Here is a 21,816-nt window from a genome sequence, read left to right on the forward strand (position 1 = left end):
CTGCGACTTTAACTAGAGTTGCTATGTGAGATGAAAGCCTACTTGTCATGGCCAGACCAGATGACTTCATAGATACTTTGTAACTCTGACATTTTATGATTTTAGAATTTATGACAACATCCTTATTTATAGATTGAATGAGAGCCATATTGAATACTTTATCTTTTATAGTTGTAGAGATGTAATTTCATTTGATTGGCATTTGTAGAGCAAGCACTGACACATTGAGTCTGTCACTAAACTATACAGTTTTTTTTTTTTTTTTTTTGAAATGGAGTCTTGCTTTGTCACCGAGGCTGGAGTGCAGTCGCGCAATCTTGGCTCACCGCAACCTCTGCCTCCCAAGTTAAGTGATTCTTCTACCTCAGACTCGTGAGTAGCTAGGATTACAGGAGTGCGCCACCACCCCTAGCTAATTTTTTTTTTTTTTGTATTTTTAATAGAGACAGGGTTTCACCATATTTGCCAGGCTAGTCTTGAACTTCTGACCTCAAGTGATCCACCTGCCTCAGCCTCCCAGAGTGCTGGGATTACAGGTGTAAGCTACTGCACTCGGCCTAAACTGTATAGATTTTTTCTCATCTCTGGAATCTATTTGTTTTCCTTCTGTTCATAAGCCACACATCTAACCTAAGCCACTACCTTTGTCTATCAACTATAGCCCAAGTGATCTTTATATAATCTAGTCTGCAATGACTTCTTTTGCTCCAGGTACTTCATATTGTAACAGAAGTGCTATGTCCGCTGCTGATCCACTCACAGTGAACATTTCAAAATGGTTCTGCTTGGCCAGGCGCGGTGGCTAACACCTGTAATCCCAGCACTTTGGGAAGCCAAGGTGGGCGGATCACTTGAGGCCAGGAGTTCATGACCAGCCTGGCCAATGTGGCAAAACCCTGTCTCTACTAAAAAAAACAAAAATTAACAGGCCAGGCGCGGTGGCTCACGCCTGTAATCCTAGCATTTTGGGAGGCTGAGGCAGGTGGATCACCTGTCAGGAGTTCAAGACCAGCCTGGCCAACATGGTGAAACTCTATCTCTAAAAAAATACAGGCTGGGCGCGGTGGCTCACGCCTGTAATCCCAGCACTTTGGGAGGCCAAGGTGGGCGGATCACGAGGTCGGGAGATTGAGACCATCCTGGCTAACACAGTGAAACCCCGTCTCTACTAAAAATACAAAACATCAGCTGTGTGTGGTGGCAGGCATCTGTAGTCCCAGCTACTCGGGAGGCTGAGGCAGGAGAATGGCGTGAACCCGGGAGGCGGAGCTTGCAGCGAGCCAAGATCTCACCACTGTACTCCAGCCTGGGCAACAGAGCAAGTCTCCATCTCAAAAAACCAAAAAACAAAAAACAAAAAACCCTGCCTCTAAAAAAAATACAAAACAAATTTAACTGGGCATGGTGGCGGGTGCCTGTAATTCCAGCTACTTGGGAGGCTGAGGCAGGAGATTCGCTTGAACCTGGGAGGTGGAGGTTGCAGTGAGCTGAGACTCTGCCATTACACTCAAGCCTGGGCAATAAGAGCGAAACTCATCTCGATAAAAAAATACATAAATTAGCCAGACGTGGTGGTGCGCACCTGTAGTCCCAGCTACTCAGGTGGCTGAGGCACGAGAATTGCTTGAACCCAGGAGGCGGAGGATCTTGAGCCAAGATCACGCCACTGTACTGCAACCTGGGCAACAGACCAAAACTGTCTCAAAAATAAAACGAAAACCACACACAAAAACAAAAAAAACAAAATGATTCTGCTCAATTCCACCTTGTTTGAGGTACCCAAGTCTCACCCTTTTTCCAGCGTTCTTACAGCTGTTCAGGACTGGAGGTGTCAGGGTATGAGTGGAAGCAGGGAGCCTGCATGTGCAGAATCAATGGATTTTTTTTTTCCCCAAGACGGAGTTTCGCTCTTATGCCCAGGCTGGAGTGAAGTGGTACGATTTTGGCTCACTGCACCCTCCGCCCCCCGAGGTTCAAGTGATTCTCCTGCCTCAGCCTCTGGAGTAGCTGGGATTATAGGCGCCAGCCACCACACCTGACTAATTTTTGTATTTTTATTAGAGACGGCGTTTTGCCATGTTGGCCAGGCTGGTCTCAAACTCCTGACCTCAGGTGATCCACCCGCCTCAGCCTCCCAAAGTGCTGGAATTACAGGTGTGAGCCACCGCACCTGACCAGAATCAATGGATTAAGAGGAAAGGTATTCTGTACTGGAGGACTTCCTTGTCATTGCCTGGTTCTGGATAGAGGGATCTTTCTTTCCTGTTTTCTCAATTACGGCTTCCTCTCCCATTAAGTTTTGATCACTAGTCTCCAGACTACTACTACAGGCTTTTCAATCCCCTCCAAGAGAATCTTTATCAAGTACTTTATATATTTGTTCCTGCCCCCCTCTCTCAGGTGAAGGAGACAGGGGCTACAGAGGAACAACCAGTTTAAGTCTTCTGAATATTGCTGTGCCACAGCATGGCTTCCAGATTGGTTTACCGTGATACCTGTACTCTTTTCCCACATTGCTTATACTCATGCCATAACACACTCCTTTCATTTCTTGAAATCACAAGCTCATTTACCTTCTAGCCCAAATGTAGTTAGACATGGTTTCTGAACCCAGGACCTATCTCCTCTCTCTGTCACAGAGCACTCTGTACTTGCCATTGTTGTAGTATATATCACACTATTATGATTTTGTTGTTGTTGATTTTTCCACTAGATCCTAAAAGGTCTTTGTAGACAAGGGAACATATTAAATCATCTTTATTTCCTTGCTGGATAGCACAGTGCCAGTTATGAGAAGGCTCAGAAACTATTTTTTGAATGAATGAATGTGTATTAGGCACCAACCAATATTGAGCTATTTTTTATTTTTTTAAATTCAGAGATGAAAGAATTAATACAGAAGAACAATATAAGGCCAGATGCAGTGGCTCACACCTGTAATCCCAGCACTTTAGGATGCCTATGTGGGCGGATCACTTGAGGTCAGTAGTTTGAGACCAGTCTGGCTAACATGGTGAAGTCCTGTCTCTACTAAAAATACAAAAATCAGGCTGGGCATGGTGGCTCACGCCTGTAATCCTAGCACTTTGTGAGGCCAAGGTGAGTGGATCATCTGAGGCCAGGAGTTCGACATAGCCAACATGTCGAAACCCCATTACTACTAAAAATACAAAAAAAAATTAGCCAGGCCTAGTGGCAGGTGCCTGTAATCCCAGCTACTCGGGAGGCTGAGGCAGGAGAATTGCTTGAACCTAGTGGAGGCTGCAGTGAGCCAAGATTGTGCCATTGCACTCCAGCCTGGGAAACAAGAACAAAACTCTGTCTCAAAACAAACAATAATAATGATAATAATAGTAATAGTTGCAGGACAGGCACCATGGCTCACGCTGTAATTTCTGCACTTTGGGAGGCCGAGGTGGGCAGATCACTTCAGGTCAGGGGTTCGAGACCAGCCTGGCCAACATGGTGAAATCTCGTCTCTACTAAAAATATAAAAATTAGTTGAGCGTGGTGGCACACGCCTGTAATCCCAGCTACATAGGAGGCTGAGGCAGGAGAATTGCTTAAACCCGGGAGGCAAAGGTTGCAGTGAGCCGAGATCACACCACTGCACTCCAGACTGGGCAACAGAGCAAGACTCTGTCTCAAAAAAGAAGAAATACTTCTTTTCTTAATTGTAGGCATTCGTAACCATGTATTTCACTCTTAGCACTGCTTTTGGTGCATCCCCTAAATTTTGTTATATTGCTTTTGTTTTTATTTGTTTCAAGGTATTTTCTAATTTCCCTTTTAATTTATATGTATATGTAAATTAATATTGTTGTGATAGGTTATTGGTCATGTTTTACAATTATTTTTCCAGCATTTTAAGACGTTATGTTCTGAGAGAGAGTGCCTGGCACTACAGTTTTTAATTTCAATGACTGCTTTTTTCCATAGAAGTTCAGTTTTTTCCAAGTTTCCCTGTTTTTTTAAATTTTATTTTAAATTTTTGTTTGTTTTTTGAGACAAAGTCTCACTGTGTGACCCAAGCTGGAGTGGAGTGCAGTGGTGTGATGACCGCTTATTGCAACCTTGACCTCTTTGGGTTCATGTGATTCTCTCTCCCGAGTAGCTGGGACAGTAGGCTTATGCCACCATGTCTGGCTTATTTTTGTATTTTTTGTAGAGACAAGGTTTCTCCATGCTGCGCAGGTTAGCCTCGAGCTTCAAGCCTCAAGCAATCCTCCCATCTCTGGTCATTTTTAATCATATCTTAATTTTTCTTTATGCTTTTGCTTCCTTTTTTATTTTTAAAAATTTTTTTGCTTTTTTATGTCTTTGTTTTAAATATACTGTTCTTATTTTATAATAGTTCTGTAGGCCGGGCACGGTGGCTCAAGCCTGTAATCCCAGCACTTTGGGAGGCCGAGACGGGCGGATCACAAGGTCAGATCGAGACCATCCTGGCTAACACGGTGAAACCCCGTCTCTACTAAAAAATACAAAAAAACTAGCCGGGCGAGGTGGCGGGCGCCTGTAGTCCTAGCTACTTGGGAGGCTGAGGCAGGAGAATGGCGTGAACCCGGGAGGCAGAGCTTGCAGTGAGCTGAGATCCGGCCACTGCACTCCAGCCTGGGCGACAGAGCAAGACTCTGTCTCAAAAAAAAAAAAAAAAAGTTCTGTAATCATGATCTCTAACCCTTTGAGATATTCCCTTAGAGCACCCATGGTAAATTGTTTCATTGTGTGTTTTATAATTTTAGGTAATGTAGTCATATTCACTGGGGCTTTAATTATAGAAATCTCACGAGATCTGGGTTGATGACCTAAAGTGGTATATCATCTGTCTACCTGAGTGACAGGCTGGAGTGTGGTTGTGTGATCACGGCTCACTGCAGCCTCTGCTTCCCTGGGCTTAGGAGATCCTTTCACCTTAGCCCCCTGAATAACTGGAACTACAGGCCCATGACACAATTCCCAGCTAATTTTTTGTTTGTTTGTTTGTTTTTGGTAGAGATAGGATTTCGTTGTATTGCCTGGGCTGGTCTCAAACTCCTGGGTTCAAGCGATCCTCCTGCCTCAGCCTCCCAAAGTGCTGGCATTACACGCGTGGGGCACAAGGCCCGTCCAGGCACATGTGTTTCAAATGATCAAAGGAAATTATTGGCTACTGGTTCTAAATAATTCTAGTCATATGATAAATGAGCATTTGCCTCCTTCCTGGGACTATTTTTGTTACAGAGGCCCTACATTAATTTTATTTGTCTCCCTGAGCCATCTTCAGTTTGTTTTTACCTAATACTCATATTTCTCTTTCTTAAAGGGCAGGAAGTCTTAACGTGTTTTTTAAAAAATAAAAATAATCTTGGCCGGATGTGATGGCTCATGCACATGATCCCAGCACTTTGGGAGTCCGCGGCGGGTGGATCACTTGAGGTCGGGAGTTCAGGACCAGCCTGGCCAAAATAGAGAAACCCCATCTTTACTAAAAATACTAAAATTAGCCAGGCATGGTTGTGGGCGCCTGTAATTCCAGCTACTCAGGAGGCTGAAACAGGAGAATTGCTTGAACCTGGAGATGGAGGTTGCAGTGAGCCAAGATTGTGCCACTGCACCTCAGCCTGGGCGACACAGCGAGATTCTGTCTCAAAAAAAATAAATAAATAAATAAAAATAATCAGATTAAGCTTTGAAGGTTAGGAAAAAAACCTTATGCAGATAATATGGTTTACTAGTGAGAATTTAGGTAACAAATAAAATGATAAGTGAAAAGTCAAAAAAAAAAGTTTTTGGGTTTTTTTTGATGTAAAGACATGTGGTACATTTTCCTGATTAATGTACTGTCCATGGGCAGGTGAAAACTCACCCATATTGGCAGGGGGAAGTATAACTTAATTTACTTTTAATTTTAGTGTAATACTCCAAGTTATTATATTTTTATTTTATTTTATTTTATTTTATTTTACTTTATTTTATTTTGAGATAGAATCTTGCTCTGTCGCCCAGGCTGGAATACAGTGATATGATCTTGGGTCATTGCAGTCTCCGCCTCCTGGGTTCACGCCATTCTGCCTCAGCCTCCTGAGTAGCTGGACTACAGGCACCTGCCACTACGCCCATCTAATTTTTTGTATTTTTAGTAGAGATGAGGTTTCACCATGTTAGCCAGGATGGTCTCGATCTCCTGACCTCGTGATCTGTCTGCCTCGGCCTCCCAAAGTGCTGGGATTACAGGCGTGAACCACCGCGTCTGGCCTATGTTTATTTTTATTTTATTTTATTTTGTTTAGATGGAGTCTCATTCTGTCACCCAGGTTGGAGTGCAGTGGCGCAATCTTGGCTCACTGCAACCTCCGTCACCTGGGTTCAAGCTATTTTCCTGACTCAGCCTCCCAAGTAGCTGGGATTACAGGCATACACCATCACACCGGCTAATTTTTGTATTTTTAGTAGAGACTGGGTTTCACCATGTTGGCCAGGCTAGTCTTGAACTCCTGACCTTGGGTGTTCCACCTGCCTTGGCCTCCCAAAGTATTGGAATTACAGACATGAGCCACCACGCCTGGCCTAAGTTATTTTAAAATGCAGTATAAATGCTATTTTCTAGCAGGTCTGAGGATTATCTTTAACGAACTTTATTACTTTTTTAATTTATTTATTACTTTTTTTTTTTTTTTTTTTGAGACGGAGTCTCGCTCTGTCACCCGGGCTGGAGTGCAGTGGCCGGATCTCAGCTCATTGCAAGCTCTGCCTCCCGAGTTTACGCCATTCTCCTGCCTCAGCCTCCCGAGTAGCTGGGACTACAGGCGCCCACCACCTCGCCCGGCTAGTTTTTTGTATTTTTTAGTAGAGACGGGGTTTCACCATGTTAGCTAGGATAGTCTCGATCTCCTGACCTCGTGATCCGCCCGTCTCGGCCTCCCAAAGTGCTGGGATTACAGGCTTGAGCCACCGCACCCGGCCTATTTTTTTTTGTATTGAGACAGAGTCTCCCTCCGTCACCAAGGCTGGAGTGCGATGGCAGGATCTCAGCTCACTGCAGTCTCTACCTCCTGGGTTCAAGTGATTCTCATGCCTCAGCCTTCTGAGAGCTGGGATTACGGGCATATGCCACCATGCCTGGCTGGGTTTTTTTGTATTTTTAATAGAGATGGGTTTTCACCATGTTGGCCAGGCTGATCTTGAACTCCTGACCTTAAGTGATCTGCTCACCTTGGCCTCCCAAAGCACTGGGATGACAGGTGTGAACCATCTCACTCGGCCTAAAGGATATTAAAGAAGAAAATTTCGGGCCGGGTGCAATGGCTCACGCCTGTAATCCCAGCACTTTGGGAGGCCGAGGTGGGTGGATCACAAGGTCAGGAGATGGAGACCATCCTGGCTAACACAGTGAAACCCCATCTCTACTAAAAAAATACAAAAATAATAGCTGGGCCTGGTGGCGGGCACCTGTAGTCCCAGCTATGCAGGAGGCTGAGGCCATAGAATGGCATGAATCTGGGAGGCGGAGCTTGTAATAAGCCAAGATTTTGCCACCGCACTCCAGCCCAGGTGACAGAGTGAGACTCCATCTCAAAAAAAAAAAAAAAGAAGAAAATTTCACTATTTTATATCATAACATTATCAATAAATTTGGTAGACTTCTTATTCTATTGGAGTGATACAAATTAGATGGAATGTAGATGTGAGCAGAAATAAAATTGCCAGATTGAGTATATTGAAGGTATAAAGAGTTTGTTTTCAAAGAAATGTTGTATTTCTTATATTGTCTTAATATGATCACATTGAACAACTATTTGTGATTGAGTTTGGAAGACTATGAAATCGCCCACTGCTTGGTTTTGAGGGACTTAGGTCTATTGTAAAAGACTTGCAAAAAGGGAGGATAAAGATGGGGCCTGGTGACATAATAATGACTAAATGTTGCTTCTTTATTTTGCAGTTCCAATTCCTAGCAGATTTAATAGACGAGTATCAGGTATGTGTTCTGTTTCATAACATACTACTAAAATGCTGTTTTAAGATAGGAATATATTGAAAAAACAGATATGTTGAATAAAAAGATAAGCTCCCATCACAGAATATTATCTAAAAGTAAAATTACCTATAGTTTCTTTATTCTGTTTTTAAGTTCTGAGTATGTATGTACATATTTTATATTGCTATAATTGGTGCAGTTTGTTTGCATTTATGTCATTACTATTTTTTCATGTTTATAATTACAGCTTCAGAAAATGATTTTTCATATTCCTGTTTCTGGTATTCTGGTTTATGCCGCCATTAACTCTTACATACACCTTTTTGAGCCACTTGAATTATTTCCTCAGTTTGGGTACTGGAAGTGGCATTCTCTGGTCAGAGACTGAGCATTGCCTTGGCTTTTTCTCCCTTATTTTCTAGAGACAGTTCACAGATTAGGCTGCTGGGAGAAAGGCACCCTGTACATGCCTCTTTTCCACCAATATCTTAATAACATGGAATTTAGATGTAAAATAGTACTTCATATCATTTTATATGGCATTTCTTTTGGTTGTTAAAAAAAATGAATGCTGGCCAGGCGCAGTGGCTCACACCTGTTATTCCAGCACTTTGGGGGGTCTTGGTGGGTGGATCACGAGGTCAGGAGCTCGAGACTAGTCTGGCTAACATGGTGAAACCTGTGTCTACTAAAAATACAAAAGAATTAGCCAGGTGCAGTAGTGCGCCCCTGTAGTCCCAGCTACTTGGGAGGCTGAGGCAGGAGAATCACTTGAACCCAGGAGGCGGAGGTTTCAGTGAGCCAGGATCGCGCCACTGCACTCCAGCCTGGGCAACAGAGCGAGACTCCATCTCAAAAAAAAAAAAAAGAACGCTTTCCACATATGGGAAATCTGTTTGTATTTTCTTATGTGGTACTAGGTTGGTAATATTTTGCCCTTTTTTCTGATATAGTCCATATTAGTTTAAAAATAAGTTTGGGTAAACTTTCCAGGTTTTTGACCTTTTGAAATTTTTAATGCAAAATTTCCTTAGGTGGTTATGCTATTTTTTAAATTGAGTTAGAGATGTTAATATATGACTGTTACCTCAAACACTGCTGGACACATAGGCACTCAGTAAATATTTATTGCATATGCACATCTTTTTTTTTTTTTTTTTTTTAAAAAAAGATTGTTCCTGAGAAGGCTCCCGTTTTTTTCATAAAACTGGTAAATATATTTTATGAAAGTTTTTCTTAAAGTGTTTGACTTTTTAATAAATGTGGAATTTATTTGGTAGTGCAGTGGAATGTTAATGTGTTTCAAAACCTCTAGGCAAGTGGTATGTATCACATTGTTCTTTCATATTTCCTTGTTTTAGGAAGGTTTCTTGATTTGAAATTGTCATCTGACCTATTATAGTGCTAGGAATTGCTTTTCTATCCCTTAATCTTTGTCTTTGAGAAAATCGGCTCATTTATGTTTTCAGAAAGCTTTTGTTGTCACTCTACACAAAAATCTGTTGAAAGGAGGTTGAAGAATATGTTATGGTCAGAGAATCAATATCCTGAGAGTAGGTATTAAGGTTAGTTTGATACCCGTAAACTATTATCTTCCATTTTTGTTCATCTCTGCCCTGCACCTTTTTTTCCTCTGAAAGATTAGTTAAATCCCTTGACGTCTGTAGGATAGGTCTGGGAGATGGAGAGTATAGTGATACCTCCTCCCTAGGTCACAGTTGGTGTTAGTTTGTGAATTGCTGCTTGGCCCTCTGCCAGTATTGTTCAAATCTTGAACCTTGCGGAAGACACAGACAAGTACATGGTATTATCCCTCCTCCTCAGATTTCTTAATCTGAGGATTTAAGATTGAAATGTTAAATGAAAATAAAATATTTTTCAAATAATTCAGTAGGATGATACAGGAAAGTCCTGTAATCATACGTAAAGTATCCTCTAATAATACGTTACATTTTTTAAGTGCAGACTATGTGCTAGGTGCAGTTTTAAGGACTTTCTAAATGCCTGACTTGTATTGTTGAATATAAGCTTCAAAATAACACTTTCATTGAGGTCCATACCATGATTATCCCCAATTTACAGACGAGGAAACTGGAAACAAGTAGAGGTTAAGTAACTTGCAGTAGTTGAGGTGAGCATATGCCCATAAGTAGCATGGATCCTAAGTACTTACCCTTGCTATCTCTAAGGATTCTTTCTTTTACCCTCTGGAACTCTTGGTTAGTCTTCAGCTAAATCCCCCAAATTCTCACCCTGTTCTCTCAGTGCAGCTTTCACTTTCCAGCTGTAGCTGAAGCTTGGCTTGCCCTGTAGGCTTCTCAAACAATGGCTCTTTCCTCTTCTACCTTGCTTGTAACACTGACGGGAAATGGGTGAATGTCTATTGATTCTCCTGGCTGCTTCCAGACCATTCTCTCTCCCTTCTCCCTGAAACCTTCAGTTTAAAACTTCGCATTATGGCTGGCCATGGTGGCTCACATCTGTAATCCCAGCACTTTGGGAGGCTGAGGTGTGAGGATTGCTTGAGCCTAGAAGTTTGAGACCAGCCGGGGCAACACAGTAAGACCCCATCTCTCAAAAAATTGAAAAAATTAGCTGGGCATGATGGTGCACACATGTAGTCCTAGCTATTCAGGAGGCTGAGTTAAGAAGATTGCTTGAGCCTGGAAGGTCAATGCTGTAGTGAGCTGTGATCGTTCCACTATACTCCAGCCTGGGTGACAGAGTGAAATTCTATCTAAAAAAAAAATTAAAATAAAACTTAACGTTATTATATTTTACCAGCCACTGCTCCTCCTTGTTTTAGTCATCTAACAATCCCCAGGTTGTTCCTTCTTATTTCCACGTATAGATGATTCTTCCAATGTCTGGCCTTCCATTCTTTGACCTCCTCTCCTCCAAGAATCTTGTCTTCCAGTTGTCCACCCTACTTCAGCCACTCACTCCCAATGGTCATACTCTGCTATGACAAGCATTGCAACTCTTTATCATTTCAGTGAGTGGTCCCATTCTGCAACCACTGCCTGCTGTCTTCTCAGCTCCTTTGCTGTCCTACTCAAACCTGGATAACTTGATTCTGCAGTCTTTTTACTATTCCTCACTTCTTCCTTACTAACCTTAAATTCCTGAGTCAGTGATTATAATCATTTCCTGGCACATACCCTCAATTTGCTTTTCCCTTTGTTTAAGTTTTTATTATTTATTTGTTTGTTTGTTTATTTTGAAACAGGATCTCACTCTGTACCCATGCTAGAGTGCAGTGGCATGATCACGGCTCATTGCAGCCTCAACTTCCCAGGCTCCAGTGATCCTCCTGCCTCAGCCTCCTGAGTAGCTGGGACCACAGGTGCACGCTACTATGCCTGGCTAATTTTTGTATTTTTAGTAGAGACAGGGTTTCGCCATGTTGCGTAGGTTGGTCTTGAATTCCTGAGCTCAAGCAATCTGCTTAGCCTGGCCTTCCGGTGTGCTGGTTTTACAGGTGTGAGCCACCATACCTAGCCTTACTTTTCCCTTTTTATTTGCTTTGCTAAACTGACTTTGGTTAAGTTCAGTTCTCCACTTTGTGCCTGTACCAATAATAGCTGAACCTGGTTGGAGGAAAATAGATAGCCTTATTGACTGATCTTACTTTCAGTTCATGATTATTAACTTCTAGTAGGCTGTTGATACCAGCAATCATGCTATGTTCCCGTGGTTTTTTTTTTAATAAATTTTTTTGAGACAAAGTCTTGCCTTGTCGCCCAGGCTAGAGTGCAGTGGCACAATCTTGGCTCACTTCAATCTCCACCTCTTGAGTTCAAATGATTCTCATGCTTTAGCCTCATTTTTGTATTTTAGTAGAAACGAGGTTTCACCATATTGGCCAGGCGGGTCTTGAACTCCTGGCCTCAGGTAATCTGCCTGCCTCGGCCTCCCAGCATGAGCCACTGCCCCCAGCCTTTTAAAATAAATATTAGGCCAGGCACGGTGGTTCATACCTATAATCCCAAGCACTTTGGGAGGCCGAGGCGGGTGAATCACCTGAGGCCAGGAGTTCGAGAGCAGCCTGGCGGAGATGGTGAAACTCTGTCTTTACTAAAAATACTAAAAATTGGCTGGGAATGGTGGTGGATGACTATAATCCCAGCTATTCAGGAGGCTGAGGCAGGAGAATTGCTTGAACCTGGGAAGCGGAGGTTGCAGTGAGCTGAGATTGCGCCATTGCACTCCAGCCTGGGTGACAAGAGCAAGACTCTGTCTCATTAATTAATTAATTTGAGAGACAGGGTCTCCTTCTGTTGCCCAGGCTGGGCTAGAGTGCATTGGTATAATCATAGCTTACTGCCGCCTTGAAATCGTGGGCTTAGGGGATCCTCCTGCCTCAGCCTCCTGAGTAGCTGGGACAACAAGTGTGCACCACCATGCCCAGCTAATTTATTTTTTGTAGAGATAAGGTCTCCCTTTGTTGCCCAGGCTGGTCTCAAACTCCTGGTTTCAAACTATCCTCCTCTCTTGGCCTCCCAGTGTTGGGATTACAGGTGTGAGCCACATGCTCCATGCTTTGTTCACTTCTGTTCTCCTAGATAAGTCTTTCATACCTTCCCCTTCTCAAAACCTCCTATACCTCCTTCCTCATCCTTAGCAGATGATCTTGTTCCCTGTTTAACCAAAGAAGTAGGAAAACAAGAGAATTTCCAGAACCCCATCACTATCTATTCCTCACTTGCCTATGAGTTTACAGTATCCACCTGTGCTAGATCCCATCCCTTCATCCTTTTAGCTGTTAGCTCCTCTCCTGCATAATCTTTTATCTTTTAACTCAGTTATTCTTTCAGCAAAGACATATCATTGACTCTATTTCTTAAAAAATAAACTTTTTTTGACTGTTGTTTTCTCTCCAACCTTTTTCTCTCCATACCTTTAAAGCAAAACTGCTTGAAGGAGCTGTTTGTATTTGCTGTTTCTAGTTGCTTTACTTCTATTCTGAGTCTGGCTGTGTCACCCAGGCGGGAGTGCAGTGGTGTGATCTTGGCTCACTGCTACCTCCACCTCCCAGGTACAAACGATTCCTGTACCTCAGCCTCTGAGTAGCTGGGATTACAGGCGTGTGCCACCATGCCTGGCTAATTTTTGTGTTTTTAGTGGAGACAAGGTTTTACCATGTTGGCAAGGCTGGCCTTGAACGCCTGGCCTCTTAAGCCTATTCTAATCAGACTTTTTTTTTTCCTTTTAAACTCAGTGGTAAGAATCTAATCAGACTCTTGCTTCTGTATCTCACCAAAATTATCTTTCTTGTTTGCTCACTCACATTCTTCAGACCTTCATTTAAAGGACACCTTTTTCAGGCCAGGCGAGGTGGCCTGTAATCCCACCACTTTGGGAGGCCAAGGCGAGTGGATCACCTGAGGTCAGGAGTTCGAGACCAACCTGACCAACATGGTGAAACCCCCATCTCTACTAAAAATACAAAATTAGGCCAGGTGTGGTGACTCATGTCTGTAATCCCAGCACTTTGGGAGGCCAAGGTGGGTGGATCACCTGAGGTCAGGAGTTTGAAACTAACCTGGCCAACATGGTGAAACCCCATCTCTACTAAAAATACAAAAATTAGACGGGCGTGGTGGCAGGCGCCTGTAATCCCAGCTACTCAGGAGGCTGAGGCAGGAGAATTGCTTCAACCCGGGAGGCGGAGGTTGCAGTGAACCAAGATCGTACCATTGCACTCCAGCCTGGGCAACAAGAGTGAAACTGTCTCAAAAAAATTAAATAAATAAATAAATACACACACAAAGTTAGCTGGGCATGATGGCACATGCCTGTATCCCAGCTTCTTGTGAGGCTGAGGCAGGAGAATCACTTGAACTCTGGAGACGGAGGTTACAGTGAGCCGAGATTGTGCCATTGCACTCCAGCCTGGGCAACAAGCGTGAAACTCCATCTCAAACAAACAAAAAAATACAAAAATTAGCTGGACGTGGCTGAGGCAGGAGAATTGCTTGAACCCAGGAGTCAGAGGTGTCAGTGAGCCGAGATCGCACCACTGCACTCCAGCCACTGCTATAGAGCAAGACTCAGCCTGAATATAACATAACATAACATAACATAACATAACATAACATAACATAACATAACATAAAACATAACATAGCCGGGCACGGTAGCTCATGCCTGTAATCCCAGCACTTTGGGAAGCTGAGGTGGGCTGCTCACCTGAGGTAGGGAGTTCGAGATCAGCCTGGCCAACATTGTGAAACCCCATCTCTACTAAAAATACAAAAATTTGGCCAGGTGTGGTGGCTCACACCTGTAATCCCAGCACTTTGGGAGGCTGAGGTGTGCAGATCACCTGAGGTCAGGAGTTCAAGACCAGCCTGGCCAGCATGGTGAAGCTTCGTCTCGACTAAAAATACAAAAAATAGCTGGATATGGTGGCAGGCACCTGTAATCCCAGCTACTTGGGAGGCTAAGGCAGGAGAATCACTTGAACCTGGGAGGCATAGGTTGCAGTGAGCCAAAATCCCGCCATTGCACTCCAGCTTAGGCAACAAGAGCGAGACTCCATCTCAAAAAATAGTAAAAATACAAAAACTCAGCCAGTGTAGTGGCCCACGCCTGTAATCCCAGCTACTTGGGAGGCTAAGACACGAGAATCACTTGAACCTAGGAGGCAGTTTGCAGTGAGCGAAGTTTGCACCACTGCACTCCATTCTGGATGACAGTGAGACTGTCCACCCCCACCAACAAAAAGAAAAGCTGTGCCTTCCAAGTTCTACATTCTAGCAAAACAGTCCCTCTACATCAAGTGGTAGAGTAAATGAAGAGAGTTCATGGATTCCTTAAATGCGGCTTTCTTATGTAGTCCCAAATTAGTATGTATGTGTGTGTATATATATTTTTTTTTAAATTTTTTTTTGTTTTGTTTTTTGTTTTTTGAGATGGAGTCTCGCTCTGTCACCCATACTGGAGTCAGTGGCACGATCTCGGCTCACTGCAACCTCCACCTCCTGGGTTCAAGCGATTTTCCTGCCTCAGCCTCTCTAGTAGCTGGGGCTACAGGCATGCGCCACTACGCCGAGCTAATTTTTGTATTTCTAGTAGAGACGGGGTTTCACCATATTGGCCAGGCTGGTCTTCAACTCCTGACCTTGTCATCTGCCTGCCTCGGCCTCCCAAAGTGATGGGATTACAGATGTGAGCTACCATGCCCAGGCCTCCCAAATTATTATTAACTGTCTTTGAGTTGGAAATGTTAGTATGATTTTATATAATTAAAAAACCTCCTTTGTTGGCCAATGTTGTGGCTCACGCCTGAATCCCAGCACTTTGGGAGGCCGAGGCGGACAGATCACAAGGTCAGGAGTTCAACACCAGTCTCACCAACATAGTGAAACTCTGTCTCTACTAAAAATACAAAAATTCACTGAGTGCGGTGGCATGTGCCTGTAATCCCAGCTACTCGGGAGGCTGAGGCAGGACAATTGCTTGAACCTGGGAGGTGGAGGTTGCAGTGAGCCAAGACCGTGCCATTGCACTCCAGCCTGGGCAACAGAGTGAGACTCCATCACAAAAAACAAAAAAAAAACCTCCTTTGTCAAATAAAAGGCCAACTTTTGTTTATTAAATACCTATTGAAACGTCAAGGCACATTAATCAGAAATGTGTGTATTGGCATCTTGCCACATTTAGGAACGGAATATTTTGACTCTAGTGATGACTGTGACAGGCAACAGAACCATCCACTGAGAAACTGGTGCCATGTCAGTCACCCATTTCTGCACTGCAGGTGCTCTTCAGCAGACACCCCTGCCTTTTTAAGGCTTATGTGCTTACTATATATACTAAAATACTGATTTTTGTCATTATATTCTTTCATAGTATGCAGTATTTTTTCCATCTATAGCTACCTGCAGCTGAAATTACTATGTATCGCTTAAAATAATTTAGAAATCTAGTGTTGTGGACTAATTGGTTTTCCCCAAATTCATATATTGAAGTCCTAACCCTGATGTGATTATATTTTTGAGATAGGGCCTTTAAAGAGGTAATGAAGGTGAAACGAGGTCATAGGGTACCCTAATCTAATAGGACTGATGTCCTTGTAAGTCATCCTGCCACCCAGGCCTCCCAAAGTATTGGGATTACAGGTGTGAGCCACCATACCTGGCCACTGTGTTGCTATTTTTTTTTTTTTTTTTTTTTTTGAGACGGAGTCTCGCTCTGTCGCCCAGGCTAGAGTGCAGTGGTCGGATCTCAGCTCACTGCAAGCTCCGCCTCCCGGGTTTACGCCATTCTTCTGCCTCAGCCTCCCGAGTGGCTGGGACTACAGGCGCCCGCCACCTCGCCCGACTAGTTTTTTTTTTTTTTTTTTTTTGTATTTTTTAGTAGAGACGGGGTTTCACCATGTTAGCCAGGATGGTCTCAATCTCCTGACCTCGTGATCCGCCCATCTCGGCCTCCCAAAGTGCTGGGATTACAGGCGTGAGCCACCACGCCTGGCCTGTGTTGCTATTTTAATAATCATTTCCTGTAGGTCTTGAGTATTTCATGACACACGATATAATGTTTGAGGTTGTGTAGGGGATCATACAGATTCTGGACCTTCTCCAGGTAACTTGTGTACTGAGGCAAGCAGCCAGATGTGCAGAACCCTTGGGGCAGCAACAATCACGTAGGTACTGTAAAATGGATTTTTTTCATAGAAAATAAGGGAAGTAATTTAGGACCAGGATCAAGAAGAAGTAAAGAGATGTGAGGGGAACAGAGGAGGAGGCCAAAGGGAGGTAAGTCCAGGGTTCAAAAGAAAAGGGAGCCTGGATGTGAGGGCTCACGCCTGTAATCCAAGCATTTTGGGAGACCGAGGTGGATGGATCACCTAAGGTCAGGAGTTTGAGACCAGCCTGGCCAATATGGTAAAAGCCCGTCTCTACTGAAAATACAAAAATTAGCCAGGCATGGTGGTGTGCACCTGTAATCCTAGCTACTTGGGAGGCTGAGACAGGAGAATTGCTTGAACCCAGGATGTGGAGGTTGCAGTGAGCCAAGATCCAAGATTGTACCACTGCACCACTGCACTCCAGCCTGGGCGACAGAGTGAGACTCCATCTCGAAAAAAAGGGAAAAAAGGACATTATGCTAAGTGAAATAAGCCAGGTATAGAAGGACAAATACTGCATTATTCTACTTATATGTGGTATCGTGGTATCTAAAATAGACTCAGGCCAGGTGCAGTGGCTCATACCTGTAATCCCAACACTTTGGAAGGCTGAGGCAGGAAAATTGCTTGAGGCCAGGAGTTTGAGACCAGTTTGGGCAACGTAATGGGACCTTGTCTTTACAAAATAAGTTAAATAGTCAAATTCAGGCCGGGTGCTGTGGCTCATGCCTGTAATCCCAGCACTTTGGGAGGCATTTGGGAAGTGCATGGAGTTTCCATGCACTTCCTGGGTGCGCCACCCTCCAGGAACCTTCATGTACTCAACTATCTGGAAGTTCTACTGTTGTGAACTTAAAAACTTGTTACGAGGGTAGCTCTCATGTTAAGTGTTCTTACCGTAATAAATAAATAAACAATAGGAAAGGCAAGAAAATTTAAAACCAGGTTTGAAAAATTGAAGCATAATGTTTTTCCACAAATAGAAACATATTAACAATTTTAATGGAAACTGGTTTTGTTTAAATAATAGTGTTGCATCTGAAGATGTGAAGACTGTAATTAACATTTGCTGCCTCAGTTATATAAATGCCTAAAAATATTAAAATGAGCTAAGTTGCCAAAGTACTTTCTTCCAAAATTGGAGGAAAAGCAGGCCTAGAAGTAGCCCAAGACTGTGTCATTATCAGCGAAATTCTACCAGTCTCATCACTGAAAACTTATTTTTTTCAACTTTTCAATGAAATATGTGTATGAAAGATTTCATACACAAAAGGGCTGGGCGCAGTGGCTCAGGCCTGTAATTCCAGCACTTTGGGAGGCCAAAGTGGGCGGATCACTTGAGGCCAGGAGTCTGAGACCAGCCTGGCCAACATGATGAAACCCCATCTCTACTAAAAATGCAAAAATTAGCTGTGCGTAGTGGTGTGCCCCTGTAATTCCAGCTATTCAGGAGGCTGAGGCACAAGAATCACCTGAATCCAGGAGGCTGAGGTTGCAGTGAGCCGAGATTGTGCCACTGCACACCAGCATGGGTGACAGAGTATGAGACTGTCTCAAAAAATAATAATAATAATAATTAATTAATTTAAAAAAGGAAGATTTCATGCACAAAAGTAGAGAAAGTTAGTATAGTACCCATGTACCCATTTATTTCCTGAAATGAAGTTTTTTTTTTATGTATTATTCTAAGTAGTGATTTTGAACTCTTAGACCAAGGAGTAGCAATTGGAATACACTGAATTAAATAAGGTCAAATACGAGAATATTTCTGAAGCATAATTTGATGTATTCATTGGACAAGAGGTGAGAGAAGAAAGTCTGATGAATTCCAAATTTCTAGTTTAGAAAACTAGTCTGATAATGGCATTAATCAAGAGCACAGAGAACCAAGAAACTTGAAGTTTGACACAGTGTCTGGTTAGATGCCCTTGATGGTTTCCCCAGTTTCCTACCAGAATACTCAATGATGATGCAAAAAGTGACAACAGAGATATCTAGGAGGCTGGGCATGGTGGCTCACACCTGTAATCCCAGCACTTTGGGAGACTGAGGCCGGTGGATCACCTGAAGTCAGGAGTTCGAGACCAGCCTGGCCAATATGGTGAAACTCCATCTCTACTAAAAATACAAAAATTAGCTGGGCACGGTGGCGGGTGCCTGTAATCCCAGCTACTCAGGAGGCTGAGGCAGGAGAACTGCTTGAACCTGGGAGGAGGAGGTTGCAGTGAGCCGAGATCATGCCATTGCACTCCAGACTGGGCAACAAGAGCAAAACTGTGTCTCAAAAAAAGAAAATGAAAAAGAAAATAAAAAAGAAATGTCTAGGAACTAAGATAGGTGTCTGTCTTAATCCTTAGGAAAGAACTGAGATAATGCACCCTGGCCTCATCTGGAAACAAAAATGCTTGGAGAAAGGTAGTGAGTCATTACCTATATCCCACTGTTACTTTCCTGGCTCAGTAAACCAAGGCCCACACTAGCCAGAAACTGGGCAGCCCTCTGCAGAGCATTGCCTAATGCTATTTCAGGGACTAGAGTGGTATATCTTTTCTTACTCTATCCGCCCCAATTTTTCTTTTATTTGTTTTAGGATACAAGGTCCCTGTTGGGCACTTGGTATATGATGGCATTACTGCACAAGTGGCATGGGCCACACAAGTCGAGTATTATCTGCTAAGACAGGGATGGGAGAGTCCTGGGTATAGGACACAATGGAAGCTGTCATTTCTCAGATCTTTTTTTTTTTGAGACGGAGTCTCGCTCTGTCACCCAGGCGGGAGTGCTGTGGCCGGATCTCAGCTCACTGCAAGCTCCGCCTCCCGGGTTTACGCCATTCTCCTGCCTCAGCCTCCCGGGTAGCTGGAACTACAGGCGCCTCCACCTCGCCCGGCTAGTTTTTTGTAGTTTTTAGTAGAGACGGGGTTTCACCGTGTTAGCCAGGATGGTCTCGATCTCCTGACCTCGTGATCCGCCCGTCTCGGCCTCCCAAAGTGCTGGGATTACAGGCTTGAGCCACCGCGCCCGGCCCATTTCTCAGATCTTTCATTGGTTTAGAGAATCGGTGAGGAAAAGGAAGTTGGGGTGTAGCTAGACCAGGACTGCAGTGAGTGTCTCTAAGAAACTGGGAAATAACTGGGAGTGGGGCTGGGTGTGGTGGATCACTTGAGGTCAGGAGTTCAAGACTAGCCTGGCCAACATGGTGAGACCCCCATCTCTACGAAAAATATAAAAATTAGCTGGGTGTGGTGGCATGCACCTGTAGCCCCAGTTACTCGGGAGGTTGAGGCAGAAGAATCACTTGAACCTGGGAGGCAGAGTTTGCAGTGAGCTGAGATCATGTCAACTGCACTACAGCCTAGGCAAGACAGTGCGACTCTGTCTCAGTAATAATAATAATAATAAATAAAAATAAATAATTGGGAGTGGTATGTATCAGCCTGTCCCATAGTTGTAGATACATGGAGCCTTTTAGCCATCACACAGATTGACAGTAGGGTCAAGAACTGTTTGTTGCCTCTTAACAGATGATAAATGAATCCTAATAAATAATACAGGGCCTATGAGTGAACTCAGCTGGTTAAGGATATAAAAGGAGTGAAGACTAGAAAGGTCCACTACAAAATGCTCAGTAAAGTACAAGAAATCATTGCACTTATGAATTCTGAGCAAAAAGCCAAGGATAAAATTGGCTGAGATGAAACAGAAAATGGGTATAAGATTATAAGGAAACTAAAAACAATGAGCAAGAATTAAGTACATAAAAAGAGTTGGCCTGGCGTGGTGGCTCATACCTGTAATCTCAACACTTTGGGAGGCCGAGATGGGCAGATCACTTGAGGTCACGAGTTCGAGACCAGCCTGGCCAACATGGAAAAAAAAAAAAAAAGTCTCTACTAAAAATACAAAAATTAGCACTTGTAATCCCAGCTACCTGGGAGGCTGAAGCAGGAGAATCGCTTGAACCTGGGCGGTGGAGGTTGCAGTGAGCCAAGATCACACCACTGCGCTACAGCCTGGATGACAGTATAAAGCTCTGTCTTGGGAGGGGTCGGGGGGAAACCATAGAGAAAGCAAAAAGAACAACATTGTAAGGGTAGAAATACGTGATGGAGGTTAGCCTGGAAGAAAGGACAGTTGTTAAAGGAGCTGAAATAGAGAACAGAACCAACATAATAATTCTCCAGAGACCCAGAACAAATGGAACCAAGATAATAATGGTAATAGTTCAAGTTGCCTCCTTACCATGCCTGACACCTGTCTACTTGAATCCTTATGACAGTCTTCAGAGAGAAGTCACTGCTGTTCTTGCCATTATGCAGAAGGGTGGAGATAGGCAATAAATTACTTCTAGTCACACAGCTGTTACAGATCACTGATGATTTATTAGAAGAAAACTTTTCGCAGCTGTAATGGCCTGTATTGTGAAGAGGGAGTAGGTTTGCTGCATTCTGAGAAACATCAGTAATCACAACTAGTTCGTTCTTGGTAACAACAGTTTTGTTAGTAAGTACAAAACTCTTTATTCAGTAGATAATTTATTGTCTCTTTGCAAATAACACATAGGGGTGAGATTTTAAAATAATGCTTTGTATTGATATCTCCATTTCTAATTCTTCCTCCAGTCCACATTTGTATCCCCCTTCTCACCAGTAAGAAATATCTGTGTATTCTGTGTGTTTGTTTATTTACTTACTACAGTAATACACATAGAAGAGTTTTGGAATTACAGGCTGGGCGTGGTGGCTCACACCTGTAATCCCAGCACTTTGGGAGGCCAAGGCAGGCAGATCACAAGGTCAAGAGATTGAGATCATCCTGGCCAACATGGTGAAACCCCATCTCTACTAAAACTACAAAAATTAGCTGGGTGTGGTGGCACGTGCCTCTAGAGCTAGCTACTAAGGAGGCTAAGGCAGGAGAATCACTCGAAACAGGGAGGTGGAGATTGCAGTGGGCCAAGATTGTGCCACTGTACTTCCAGCCTGGGTGAAAGAGCGAGACTCTCTCAAGAAGAGTTTTGGAATTGCTATACCATCACCACCAACAGTTATTTTTTGTTGGAGTGCAGTATATCCCACTGAGGGTGGATGGTCAGGGTACTATGTTCAGAAGCTACTTAGAATCTGATTCTTTCCTTCTCTAATTATGTTATCACCCTGATACATGGGTAGGTTTTTTTTCTTTGTACTTAGTTTTAGGGTCCTTGTTATCTATTTAATTT

At 43.4% G+C, this 21,816-nt stretch overlaps 1 protein-coding gene across 1 annotated transcript in view; it reads left to right on the forward strand.

Moving 5' to 3' along the window:
- Positions 1-21,816, forward strand: part of PRKAR2A (protein kinase cAMP-dependent type II regulatory subunit alpha) — a 99,354-nt gene that overhangs the window by 32,090 nt on the left and 45,448 nt on the right. Inside the window, exon 2 of the mRNA XM_010370207.1 lies at positions 7,925-7,960. Coding sequence (XP_010368509.1) covers positions 7,925-7,960 — 36 coding nt within the window. The remainder of the gene's footprint in view (positions 1-7,924; positions 7,961-21,816) is intronic.

The sequence above is a fragment of the Rhinopithecus roxellana genome, chromosome 1 (assembly GCF_007565055.1).
Source record: "Rhinopithecus roxellana isolate Shanxi Qingling chromosome 1, ASM756505v1, whole genome shotgun sequence".
NCBI classification, from domain to species: domain Eukaryota; kingdom Metazoa; phylum Chordata; class Mammalia; order Primates; family Cercopithecidae; genus Rhinopithecus; species Rhinopithecus roxellana.